The sequence below is a fragment of the Pan paniscus genome, chromosome 20 (genome assembly GCF_029289425.2).
Source record: "Pan paniscus chromosome 20, NHGRI_mPanPan1-v2.0_pri, whole genome shotgun sequence".
NCBI classification, from domain to species: domain Eukaryota; kingdom Metazoa; phylum Chordata; class Mammalia; order Primates; family Hominidae; genus Pan; species Pan paniscus.
The window spans coordinates 44,872,366-44,885,523 of NC_073269.2; the positions used below are offsets into that span (position 1 = coordinate 44,872,366).

Genomic DNA, 13,158 nt, shown 5'->3' on the forward strand with positions numbered 1-13,158 from the left:
CCGTGTTAAACAAAACAGTGATTCTGACCTTCAAGTTGGAAAGATAGATGATGAACACAAGTACAGTATGTCAGTGGTGATAAATGCTGTAGAAAAAAACAAAGTGGGCTGGGCACGGTGGCTCACGCCTGTAATCCCAGCACTTTGGGAGGCCAAGGCGGGCAGATCACTTGAGGTTAGGAGTTCAAGACCAGCCTGACCAACACAGAGAAACCCCGTCCCTACTAAAAATACAAAATTAGCCGGGCATGGTGGTGCATGCCTGTAATCCCAGCTACTCAGGTGGCTGAGGCAGGAGAATCGCTTGAACCCAGGAGGCACAGGTTGCAGTGAGCAGAGATGGCGCCACTGCCCTCCAGCCTGGGTGACAGAGGGAGACTGTGTCAAAAAACAAAAAAATGCACCTCCCATTTCTCACTCAGAGTTTGGAGTGTCCCCAGAACCCCCTTGCAGGCCACGACACACACCCACACTCCAGCTGTGTCTACACAACCTGACGCTCTCTTGTGCAGGTCCTGGACAAACATGGGGACATCTACGGGCGGGAGCGGATTGCTGAGCTACTGGGCATGGACCTGGCCACATTAGAGATCACCGCCCACAATGAGCGCAAGCCCAACCCGCCGCCAGGGCTGCTGACCTGGTGAGCCCAGGACACCCCTGCACAGGCCTGGGGCATGCAGGGGAGGTGACTGGAGTCTGACACTCAAGCATCTCTCCCCACCCCTGCCCCCACAGGCTCATGTCCATCGATGTCAAGTACCAGATCTGGAAGTTCGGGGTCATCTTCACAGACAACGTGAGCAGGGGCCCACAGATTGGGGAGGGACTCTGCAGGGGTGGGGCGTTAGGAGGGTTCCCAACGTCGGGTGTTCCTGACCAAAGAATGACTCCCGGGACCCTGAGTGGCTGTGACCCTAGGGTATCTTCTTATCCACACAAGGCTCCTTATCCCCCTAGACATCTTATTATTATTATTATTACTATTTTTTTTTAAATAGCTGGGATTGGGTGTGGTGGCTCACGCCTGTACTCCCAACACTTTGAGAGGCCAAGGCTGGTGGATCACTGGAGCCCAGAGTTTGAGACCAGCCTGGGCAATATAGTGAGATCCTCTCTCTACAGAAAATTTAAAAATTAGCTGGGGCTGGGCATGGTGGCTTACGCCTGTAGTCCCAGCACTTTGGGAGGCTGAGGCAGGCAGATCACTTGAGGTCAGGAGTTCAAGACAAACCTGGCACTGGGCATGGCAGCAGGTGCCTGTAATCCCAGCTACTCAGGAGGCTGAGGCAGGAGAATGGCTTGAATCCAGGAGGTGGAGGCTGCAGTGAGCCAAGATCGCACCACTGCACTCCAGCCTGGGCGACAGAATGAGAATCCATCTCAACAACAACAACAACAAAAAACACAAAAAATTAGCCAGGCAGCCAGGCACAGTGGCTCAGGCCTATAATCCCAGCACTTTGGGAGGCGGAGGCAGAGGTTTGCTTGAGCTCAAACGTTTAAGACCAGCTTGGGCAACTTTTGTAGAGACGGTGAAACCCTGTCTCTACAAACAATACAAAAATTAGCCAGGCGTGGTGGTGCACACCTGTAGTCCCAGCCACTCAACAAGCTGCGGTGGGAGGATGGCTTGAGCCCAGGAGGCAGAGGTTTCAGTGAGCTGCATGTGCACCACTGCACTCCAGCGTGGATAACAGAGCGAGACCCTGTCTCTAACAAAAAACAGAGAATGGCCAGGTGCGGTGGCTCAGGCCTGTAATCCCAGCACTTTGGGTTGGGAGGCCGAGGTGGGTGGATCCCTTGAGGCCAGGAGTTAGAGACCAGCCTGGCCATCATGGTGAAACCCATCTCTACTAAAAATACAAAAATTAGCTGGGTGTGGTGACCCACGCCTGTGGTTCCCAGCTACTTTGGAGGCTAAGGCAGGGGAATCGCTTGAACCCGGGAGGCGGAGGTTGCAGTGAGCTGAGATTGCAACACTGCACTCCAGCCTGGGCAACAGACTAAGACTCCATCTCAAAAAAAAAAAAAAAAAAAAAATTAGCTGGGTGTGGTTACCCACACCTGTGGTCTCAGCTACTTGGCAGGCTAAGCGAGGCTAAGGCAGGCTTAGCCTCCTTCACTTGAACCTGAGAGGCGGAGGTTGCAGTGAGCTGAGATTGCGCCATAGCACTCCAGCCTGGGTGACAAGTGTGAAACTCCATCTCAAAAAAAAAAAAAAAAAAAATAGACAGAGGAAGAGATGATGGAGTCTCGCTATGTTGCCCAGACTGGTCTTCAACTCCTGACCTCAAGTGATGCTCCTGCCTCAGCCCCCCAAAGCACTGGGATTACAGGCATGAGCCACCACACCCGGCCCAGAACATCCTTTGGTTCCCTCAGTGTGCCCTTAGATTCCCAGATTATTTCCTTCTGGAGGGGGCTCTCATCTCCCCGCAGGATGCCTTCTCACCCGGAATGCCCTGATCCTCCATGTACTCGCCAAACAGAGCTGGCACCCGACCCCCAGGGCACAGCTGACTCTCTCGAGTGGCCCCTACCCTCCAGAGTGCTCCTCGTGTGTCCCTGCCTTCCCCCTGACCCCTGGCCCTGTGTGCCCACAGTCCTTCCTGTACCTGGGCTGGTATATGGTGATGTCCCTCTTGGGACACTACAACAACTTCTTCTTTGCTGCCCATCTCCTGGACATCGCCATGGGGGTCAAGACGCTGCGCACCATCCTGTCCTCTGTCACCCACAATGGGAAACAGGTGTGGGGAGGACCTGGCTGTGGGGCGTGGGCCAGCAGGGACCAGCGTGGCAGTGGGTGGTGAAGGGATAAGGGCCGGGCAGCTGGGCTGAGGAGGGGCAAGGCCAGGTGCGCTGAGCCGGGGGTGTGTGGGGCAGCAAGGTAGAGCCACAGGGACTGAACCGGGGCCAGGACCCAGAATGGGCAGGGCGGGGGGAGGGCAAGCCCAGGGCGGAGCTGACCTGGCCCCATCCTGCCCCCAGCTGGTGATGACCGTGGGCCTTCTGGCGGTGGTCGTCTACCTGTACACCGTGGTGGCCTTCAACTTCTTCCGCAAGTTCTACAACAAGAGCGAGGATGAGGATGAACCTGACATGAAGTGTGATGACATGATGACGGTGAGCCCCTCCCCTAGCACTCTGGGACCCTTCCTTCTCGCATCTGTTGAAGGAGTTAATAATGGTACCTCCAGGCCGGGCGTGGTGCCTCCAGCCTGCGATCCCAGTGCGTCGGGAGGCCGAGGCGGGACGATTACTTGAGTCCAGGAGTTGGAAACCAGCCTGGGCAACAAAGCAAAAATCCTGTCTCTATAAAAAAAAATTTAAACGTTAGCTGGGTGTTGTGTTGTGTGCCTGGAGGCTAAGGCAAGAGGATCACTTGGTCCCAGCAGTTTGAGGCTTCAGTGAGCTACGAACGGGCCACTACACTCCATCCTGGTAGACAGACAGAGACCCTATCTCTAAAAAATGAAAATAGTACCTACAGTTTGGCGAGCTGATGCATGCCAGGCACATTTTTTTTTTTTTTTTTTTTGAGATGGAGTCTCACTGTGTTGCCAGGCTAGAGTGCAGTGGCGCAATCTCAGCTCACTGCAACCTCCGCTTCCCGGGTTCAAGTGATTCTCCTGCCTCAGCCTCCCAAGTAGCTGGGACTACAGGCGCATGCCACCACACCCAGATACTTTTTGTATTCTTAATTTTCTTTCTTTCTTTCTTTTTTTTGAGACAGAGTCTAGCCCAGGCTGGAGTGCAGTGGCGTGATCTCAGCTCACTGCAAGCTCCGCCTCCCGGGTTCATGCCATTCTCCTGCCTCTGCCTCCCGAGTAGCTGGGACAACAGGCGCCCGCCACCACGCCTGGCAAATTTTTTGTATTTTTAGTAGAGTCAGGGTTTCACCATGTTAGCCAGGATGGTCTCGATCTCCTGACCTGGTGATCCGCCCGCCTGGGCCTCCCAAAGTGCTGGGATTACAGTCATGAGCCACTGCACCCGGCCAATTTTTGTATTCTTAGTAGAGACGGAGTTTCACCATGTTGGCCAGGATGGTCTCCATCTCTGCCTGTGCCGTCGTGATCTGCCCACCTCGGCCTCCCAAAGTGCTGGGATTACAGGTGTGAGCCGCCGCACCTGGCCATGTCAGGTACTTTGAACAGTGCCAGGCATATGAGTGCTCCACACCTCTTGGCCATTGTTTCAATATTATTTGAGCTGAGGTTTTTTGTTGTTGTTCCTGAGATGGAGTCTCGTTCTGTCACCCAGGCTGGAGTGCAGTGACATGACCTCAGCTTACTGCAACCTCTGTCTCTCAGGTTCAAGTGATTCTCCTGCCTCAGCCTCCTGAGTAGCTGGGATTACAGGCGCACACTACCACACCCAGCTGATTTTTGTATTTTTAGTAGAGATGGAGGTGGGGGGGGTCTCACAATGTTGGCCAGGCTTGTCTCGAACTCCTGACCTCAAATGATCCACCCACCTCGGCCTCCCAAAGTGCTGGGATTACAGATGTGAGCAACCGCACCCGGCCTTATTTGAGCTTTTCAAACTATTATTATTGGAAAGGTACTCAGGGAGCGTGCCCCTGCCACTTATGAGCCGTGTGATTTTGGGGCAGGCTACTCAACCTCCTCCCTATGCCCTGGGGGCCTCACCTGTAAAATGAGTGTGTAATAGTAGTTGCTTTTAGGACTAATAGGTGCTCCCTGGCTATCGAAGACTTAAAAGACTTAGACCATTGCCTTGCACGGTGGCTCACGCCTGTAATCCCAGCACTTTGGGGAGCTGAGGGGGGCAGATTACCTGAGGTTGGGAGTTTGAGACCGGCCTGACCAACATGGAGAAACCCCATATCTACTAAAAATACAAAATTAGCTGGGCATGGTGGCGCATGCCTGTAATCCCAGCTACTCGGGAGGCTGAGACAGGAGAATCACTTGAACCCGGGAGGTGGAGGTTGCCATGAGCCGAGATTGCGCCACTGCACTCCAGCCTAGGCAACGAGAGTGAAACTCCGTCTCAAAGAAAAGGAAAAAAAAAAAGACTTAGACTAGTGCCTGGCACATCCTTAGGATTATATAGATGTTAGCTTCTATCATCATTATCCACAATTAAAAATTAAAAGTTTCACCCAGGCCGGGCGCGGTGACTCACGCCTGTAATCCCAACACTGTGGGAGGCTGAGGCAAGAGGATTGCTTGAGCTTAGGAGTTTGAGGTTGCAGTGCACTATGATTGTGCCACTGCACTCCAGCCTGGGTAACACATTGAGACTCTGTGTCAAGTTTAAAAAAAAGTTTCACCCAAGGTATACCCAGCGTTCAATGCACATTTATATTTTCTCTTCTATTCTAATAATGGTGATCATAACCCAAATTGATGCGAACTTACTAGAGACACAGGCCACAATTAAAAGAATCATTTCTGGGGTTTATCTCCGAAGATGTCCTGCAGTCTGGCTCCGTGGGTTCCTCCCTGCTCTCAGGACAAAGTCCAGCTCCTCAACCTGACATCTGAGGCTCTTCCAGACATGGCCTCGCTGCCCACAGCCTCGTTCTCATTATAGTCACTTATCTTAGTTTTTACTCTAGGATGACTGTGTTCTCTCACATCCTGGGGACATGGAAAGAACAAGTGTATGCCGGGCGCTGTGGCTCACGCTTTTAATCCCGGCATTTTGGGAGGCCAAGGCAGGTGGATCATCTGAGGTCAAGAGTTTGAGACCAGTCTGGCCAACGTGGTAAAACCCTGTCTCCACTAAAAATACAAAAATTAGTGGGATGTGGTGGTGGGCGCCTATAATCCCAGCTACCTGGGAGGCTGAGGCAGGAGAATCTCTTGAACCCCGGAGGCGGAGGTTGCAGTGAGCCGAGATCACGCCATTGCACTCCAGCCTGGGCAACAAGAGCAAAACTCCATCTCAAAAAAAAGAAAAAAGTACAAAAATTAGCTGGGTGGGGTGACACGTACCTGTATTCCCAACTACTCAGGAGGCTGAGGCAGGAGAATCTCTTGAACTCGGTGGTGGAGGTCGCAGTGAGCCAATATTGCACCACAGCACTCCAGCCTGGGCAACAGAGCAAGACTCTGTCTCAAAAAAAAAAACAAATGTAAAGTTGTTCCCAAATGCCAGGTAGACCATGCTCCCTCCCCACCCCCACTCAGACCCTTCTTGTGGCTCCCCAGCCCACTGTAGATAAAGTCGAATCACCCTGCCGTGGCTTACAAAGCCTGGGAAGGGCTGGCCCTGCCTGGGTCTAACTGCAAACCCTCTTGCTTTTTGCTTTCTAGCCGCCTGGTCCTCTTTCAGTTCCCCTAGGACTGTGTGTTTCCTCCCAATTCAAGCCCTTTGCACCTGATGTTCTCTCTGTCCCCTACCCCAGGCCCGATATACACACACACCCCATTCGCTTGATACCTCACCTTTCCACTTAAATGCCACATCCTACAGGAAGCCCCTTGACCGAGGGCTGGGCCAGGGCCCACAGAGCCACGTGCCCAGGCCCTGCCTCATCTCTCCCTGCTCTCCTGCACAGGAGCTCTATTTTCCAGCCTCACCCAACCATTTTCAGTTCCTCACAGCAGCAGGATGTACTCTTTCCTCACTGATGGCGAGGCAGCATGTGGCCTTCTCTGCTGGGAACACTCTCCCACCACCCCTCCACCTAAGGCCTCCTTTAGGTTTCAGCTCACACCTGCCTCCTCTTCCAGGAAGCCTCACCTGATCACCTAGGCTGGATCAGATGCCTCCAGCGGGCTGTTAAAGCTTCCAGTGCTTCCCCTAGCTCATCCCTGGTCACACTGTGCCTCCCCACCCCAGCCTCGACCCTCTGCCTGTGCCCCTCCCATCCTCGCCCTCACCCTTCTGCCTGTGCCCCCATATCCTGGCCCTGACCCCTCCACCTGTGCCCCCCCACCCATCCCGGCCCTCATCCCTCCATCTGTGCCCCCCATCCATCCCGGCCCTGACCCCTCTGCCTGTGCCCCCCTATCCTGGCCCTAACCTCTCAGCCTGTACCCTCCATCCTGGCCCTGACCCCTCTGCCTGTGCCCCCCACCCAACCTGGCCCTGACCCTTCTGCCTGTACCCCCCATTCCAGCCTTGACCCCTCTGCCTGTGCCCCCCCATGCTAGCCCTGACCCCTCTCCCTGTGCCCCCCCATCCCGGCCCTGACCCCTCTGCCTGTGCCCCCCTTATCCTGGCCCTGATTCCCCTGCCGGTGCCCCCCATCCCAGCCCTGACCCCTCTGCCTGTGCCCCCCTTATCCTGGCCCTGACCCCTCTGCCTGTGCCCCCCATCCTGGCCCTGACCCCTCTGCCTGTGCCTCATACCCAACCTGGCCCTCACCCCCCTGCCCGTGCCGTTCCTGTCACAGCCCTGACCATTTCTGGCTGTTGGTCCCTGTCTGATGCCGTATCTGTGAGCCCTTTGAGGGCAGGGCCCAGGGCTGTCTCAGTCGTTACCATGTCTTCAGCCCTGCCTATCCCGGGGCCTTGGCTGGTACTCAGTGAATGTCAAATGAATGAGTGACCAGTGTGCTTCCCTCCCTCAGTGTTACCTGTTTCACATGTACGTGGGTGTCCGGGCTGGCGGAGGCATTGGGGACGAGATCGAGGACCCCGCGGGTGACGAATACGAGCTCTACAGGGTGGTCTTCGACATCACCTTCTTCTTCTTCGTCATCGTCATCCTGTTGGCCATCATCCAGGGTCAGTGCTGGGAGTGGGCGCTCAGGGCCTGGAGGCAGGCTAGCTCCATGGCTAAGAATGCAGGCCCAGGATCCAGTCAGCCTGCATTCATACCCCATCTCTACCTCTCGCTACTGTGAGACCTTGGACAAGTCACCTCTTGGGGCCTCCGTTTCTCCATCTGCAAAACGAGGGTGTCAATGGTACTAACCTCATAGGTTGTGATCAGGATTAAGTCAGTTCATAGGCGCTCGGTGTCTGGCTCATATGAGTGCTCAATAAAGGCCTGAGATATATATATATATATGTTTATTTATATATATGTGTTTATATATATTTATATATGTATTTATATATATATTTATATATATGTGTGTGTGTGTGTATATATATGTATAATTTTTTTTTTTGAGAGGGAGTCTCGCTCTGTTGCCCGGGCCAGAGTTCAGTGGTGCAATCTTGGCTCACTGCAACCTCTACCTCCCAGGTTCAAGCGATTCTTCTGCCTCAGCCTCCCGATTAGCTGGGACTACAGGCACGTGCTACCACACCCAGCTAATTTTTTTTATTTTTTTATTGTTAGTAGCGAGGGGGTTTCACCATGTTGGCCAGGCTGCTCTTGAACTCCTCACCTCAGATGATCCGCCCACCTCAGCCTCCCAAAGTACTGGGATTACAGGCGTGAGCCACCGCACCCGGCCAATAAAGGCCTAATACTATCTTCTTAGGAAGCGAGATTAGGGGTGAGATTAGGGAAATGGGGGATGGAGGGCAAGCCCTGGAGGTAGGTAGCTGGAGAGGGAGGAGTCTGAACCAGGTCAGAGGTCGGGCACTGACTTGTGTCCTGCCACCCCAGGTCTGATCATCGACGCTTTTGGTGAGCTCCGAGACCAACAAGAGCAAGTGAAGGAGGATATGGAGGTAGGTCATGTCTGGGGGTGACCCAGAGGGATTACGGGATTCAGGGGGTCAAGTGGGCCTCCACTCTGATGTCTCTTGCCACTCACAGACCAAGTGCTTCATCTGTGGAATCGGCAGTGACTACTTTGATACGACACCGCATGGCTTTGAGACTCACACGCTGGAGGAGCACAACCTGGCCAATTACATGTGAGCACAGACACACTGGCCAATCAGGAGGGTGGGGGGCATGGCTGCCAATAGCCAGCGGTGGGGTACTTAGCTTTGGCCAGTTAGGAAAGGGGGTGTAGTGTCCATGTGGGCAGATTCCCTGCCAGCCAATCAGAAGGTAAGGGTGGGGCCCCGCAAGATGGTTCACACCTGTAAGCCCAGCACTTTGGGAGGCCAAGTGGGGAGGATTACTTGAGGCCAGGAGTTCGAGACCAGCTTGGGCAACATAGCAAGACTTCCTCTCTACTATAAATGAAAAATAAAATAAAATAAGGTAAGGGTGGTTCTGACTTGTCTCCTGTGGTCCTCTCACCCTCAGGTTTTTCCTGATGTATTTGATAAACAAGGATGAGACAGAACACACGGGTCAGGTAAGGGGGTGTTAATGGGAGGACAGTGGGCAGGACGTGGAGCCCTTTAACATAAGGCCAGGCAGTAGGTGGCAGTAAAAAGCTCCTATCAATATCAAGGGTTAGGGCTGGGGGCTGGGCACTGCGGCTCCTGTAATCCCAACACTTTGGGAGGCCAAGGCGGGTGGATTACTTGAGGTCAGGAGTTCAAGACCAGCCTGGCCAGCATGGTGAAATTCAGTCTCTACTAAAAATGCAAAGATTAGCAGGGCGTGGTTGTGCATGCCTGTAATCCCAGCTACTTGGAAAGCTGAGGTGGGAGAATCGCTTGAACCCAGGAGGCAGAAGTTGCAGTGAGCCAAGATCATGCCACTGCACTCCAGCCTAGGTGACAGAACGATACTCCATCTCAAAAAAAATGGGTTTGGGCTGGGCGTCCTGGCTCACGCCTGCAATCCTAGCACTTTGGGAGGCCACAGCGGGAGAATTGCTTGAGACCAGAAGTTCAAGACAGCCTAGGAACACAGCGAGACCCTTTCTCTATTAAAAAATTAGCCAGGGGTGGTGGTGTGCACCTGTAGTCCCAGCTACTCTGGAGACTGAGGTGGAGAATCGCTTGAGCCAGGAGGCTGTAGTGAGCTGTGATTGTCACCACTGCTCTCCAGCCTGGGCAACAGAGCAACACCCTGTCTAAAAATATATATATATATATATGTCTCAAGGGTTTGAAGATGTGACCAATGAACTCTTTCTATCCCCAATCCTAGGAGTCTTATGTCTGGAAGATGTACCAAGAGAGATGTTGGGATTTCTTCCCAGCTGGTGATTGTTTCCGTAAGCAGTATGAGGACCAGCTTAGCTGACACACCCCCAGCTGGCCCTCCACCCCCGCCCTCAAGTGCCTTATTCTCACAGCAAGCCCCTTAGTCCCCAAGCCCCTCCCCCTAAGGCAGCTGGGGAGAGGTGACCTGGTACTGGAAAATAAATCTGTGCTACGCCCCCCAGCGTCACTGTGTTGGCCTGCTGAGATTTTGGAGGAGTGGACATCCAGGAATTGTTTCCCCCAAGAAAAACAAGATGACAGCAGAGGCTAAAGTCACGTTTATTGGGAGATGAGGACATGCCATGACCACTAGTGTGTCTATGGGGGAGGGGGTGCAAGGACTAGTTCCTGACACCCCCCCAGGGACTCATTCCTGGATGTAGAGGTTGCTGGGAGCAGTAGGATCATCCACTGGGCGTGTCTCCACCACTACAGGCCTGTGGAAGGAAGAGATAAGTCAGTTCATTTATTCATTCGTATGTTCATTGATTCCTTAATTCACAAAGTAGTTAATAGAGACTGTGCCAGCCCCATGCTGAACTATAGCAGTGAACGGGCAGACACGGTCCCTGCCCTTAGGAAGCTCACATTCTAGAGAAGGAGATCAACATGAATCAGTGAATTACATGAGTGCAAAAAAGCATGGCATGCCTGGCAGGGAAACCTAACCCAGGAGGTCAGCCCAGACTCCCCAGAGAATGGATGGTGCAGCCTGAAGGGGGGTTAGGAGGGAACTTGGTGAAAGGGCAAGGAAGAGTGTTCTGGCTGGGGAGAACAGCCTGTGCAAAGGATTTGAGGTGGGAGAAAGGCTGGGACTTGGCTGGAGATGTCATGGCCTTGTGGGCTGTGGCCAGGATTGAGTCTTTATCTTGAGGCCATGGGAGGATTTTAAGCAGGGAGACAGTGACATGATCAGATTTGGATTTAAAGTGACCCTTCTGGCATGTCAAAAGGACACAGGGGCTACTTAAAGTGGTTCCCACTGGCTAAACTTAAGACTATTTGTGCCTCAAAATAAATAATGACAAGGCCGGGCACGGTGGCTCATGCTTGTAATCCCAGCACTTTGGGAGGCCAAGGGGGGCAGATCATTTGAGGTCAGGAGTTCAAGAACAGCCTGGCCAATATGGTGAATCCCATCTCTACTAAAACTACAAAAATTATCCAGGTCCATCCTGGCTAACACGGTGAAACCCCATCTCTACTAAAAATACAAAAAAAAATTAGCCGGGTGCAATGGCGGGCACCTATAGTCCCAGCTACTCGGGAGGCTGAGGCAGGAGAATGGCGTGAACCTGGGAGCCAGAGCTTGCAGTGAGCGGAGATCGCGCCACTGCACTCCAGCCTGGGCGACAGAGCGAGCCTCTGTCTCAAAAAAAAAAAAAAAAAATTTATCCAGGCATGGTGGTGCACGCCTGTAATCCCAGCTATTCGGGAGGCTGAGGCAGGAGGATCGATTGAACCTGGGAGGCAGAGGTTGCAGTGAGCTGAGATCACACCACTGCACTCCAGCCAGGGTGACAGAGAGAGACCCTATCTTTAAAAAAAAAAAAGAAAAAGGGAGAAAAAAGCAACTTCACAGTGGAGAGAACTGGCTGATTCTACCTTAACCAAACGACCAAAGTTAATATCACCAGTAATGGGACAAACTAGCATCGTGTACTTCCTGAAGTGAGATGCACTGAGAAAGACATCTTTCTGCAGTATTCCTGCCCAAAATGCAGAACCTGGAAACCTCAAACACAGTCAAGGAACATTCTAGAAAACAACTTTCCTTTACTCTTGAAAAAGGTCAAAGCTCATTAAAGACAAAAGAAGTCTAAATAATTGTTCCAGGATAAATAATAAAGAAACATGACTCCTAAGTGCAACCTATGATCTTGGACCAGGAAAAAAAAAAAAAAATATATATATATATATATATATATATATATACACACACACACATACACACACACATAATCACGGGCATCACTAGGACAACGGGTGAAATTTGTTGTTGTTGTTGTTTTCTGAGACAGAGTCTCGCTCTGTCACCCAGGCTGGAGTGCAGTGGCATAATCTCGGCTCACTGCAACCTCCACCTCTTGGATTCAAGTGATTCTCCTGCCTCAGCCTCCCAGCTGGGATTACAGGCACGTGCCACCACACCCAGCTAATTTTTGTATTTTTACTAGAGGTGGGGTTTCTCCATGTTGGCCAGGCCGATCTCCAACTCCTGACCTCAGGTAATCTGCCCGCTTCAGCCTCCCAAAGTGCTGGGATGACAGGCGTGAGCCACCACACCTGGCCAACTGGTGAAATTGAGTAGGGGTATGAATTAGAAGGTTGTGATGTTTCAGTGTTGTTTTCTTGATTTTGACAGCTGTGCTGTGGTTTGTAACATTATGTCCTTGCTTTGATTCAGGAAACATACACTGAAGTATTTTAGGGGTAAATGGGCATCACGTCTGCAATTCATTCCCAAATATTCATTAAAAAATCACACACACACACACACACACACACACACACACACACATACTTGTGTGTGTGGTGTGTGCGCATAAGAAAGAGAAGAGGCCGGGCATGGTGGCACATGCCTGTAATCCCAGCTACTCGGGAGGCTGAGGCAGGAGGAGTGCTTGAACCCAGGAGTGGGAGGTTGTGGCGAGCTGAGATTGTGCCATTGCACTCCAGCCTGGGCAACAAGAGCGAAACTCTGTCTCAAGAAAAGAAAAAAAAAAGAGAGAAGAATAAGGCAAATGAGGTTAAAAAGATTAACATCTGGCCAGGTACAGTGGCTCACGCCTGTAATCCCAGCACTTTGGGAGGCAGAGGTGGGTGGATCACCTGAGGTCAAGAGTTCGAGACCAGCCTAACCACCATGATGAAAGCCCATGTCTACTAAAAAAACAAAAAAAATTAGCTGGGCGTGGTGGTGTGCAACTGTAGTCCCAGCTACTCAGGAGGTTGAGACAGGAGAATTGCCTGAACCTGGGAGGCAGAGGTTGCAGTGAGTGGAGATCCACTGCACTCCAGCCTGGGCCACAGAGCAAGACTCCATCTCAATAAAAAAAAAAAAAAAGATTAACATCTGGTTAATCTGGATAAAAGGGATTTTTGCAACTTCTCTGGGAGTGTGAGTTTTAAATTATGTCAAAATAGTTAAAATCGTTATTTT

At 52.1% G+C, this 13,158-nt stretch overlaps 2 protein-coding genes across 4 annotated transcripts in view; one reads left to right on the forward strand and one right to left on the reverse strand.

The window, feature by feature from the left end:
* RYR1 (ryanodine receptor 1) overlaps positions 1 to 10,176 on the forward strand; it is a 157,842-nt gene extending 147,666 nt beyond the window's left edge. For both annotated transcript variants that reach the window (XM_034945507.3, XM_034945508.3), the window contains 9 exons: positions 513 to 643; positions 739 to 799; positions 2,607 to 2,753; positions 2,995 to 3,129; positions 7,556 to 7,712; positions 8,548 to 8,612; positions 8,701 to 8,801; positions 9,142 to 9,193; positions 9,940 to 10,176. In XM_034945507.3, coding sequence (XP_034801398.1) covers positions 513 to 643; positions 739 to 799; positions 2,607 to 2,753; positions 2,995 to 3,129; positions 7,556 to 7,712; positions 8,548 to 8,612; positions 8,701 to 8,801; positions 9,142 to 9,193; positions 9,940 to 10,035 — 945 coding nt within the window. In that variant the 3' untranslated portion in view covers positions 10,036 to 10,176. The remainder of the gene's footprint in view (positions 1 to 512; positions 644 to 738; positions 800 to 2,606; positions 2,754 to 2,994; positions 3,130 to 7,555; positions 7,713 to 8,547; positions 8,613 to 8,700; positions 8,802 to 9,141; positions 9,194 to 9,939) is intronic.
* Positions 10,177 to 10,255: 79 nt separating this feature from the next.
* Positions 10,256 to 13,158, reverse strand: part of MAP4K1 (mitogen-activated protein kinase kinase kinase kinase 1) — a 29,085-nt gene continuing 26,182 nt past the window's right edge. For both annotated transcript variants that reach the window (XM_034945509.3, XM_055103789.2), the window contains one exon: positions 10,256 to 10,432. In XM_034945509.3, coding sequence (XP_034801400.1) covers positions 10,363 to 10,432 — 70 coding nt within the window. In that variant the 3' untranslated portion in view covers positions 10,256 to 10,362. The remainder of the gene's footprint in view (positions 10,433 to 13,158) is intronic.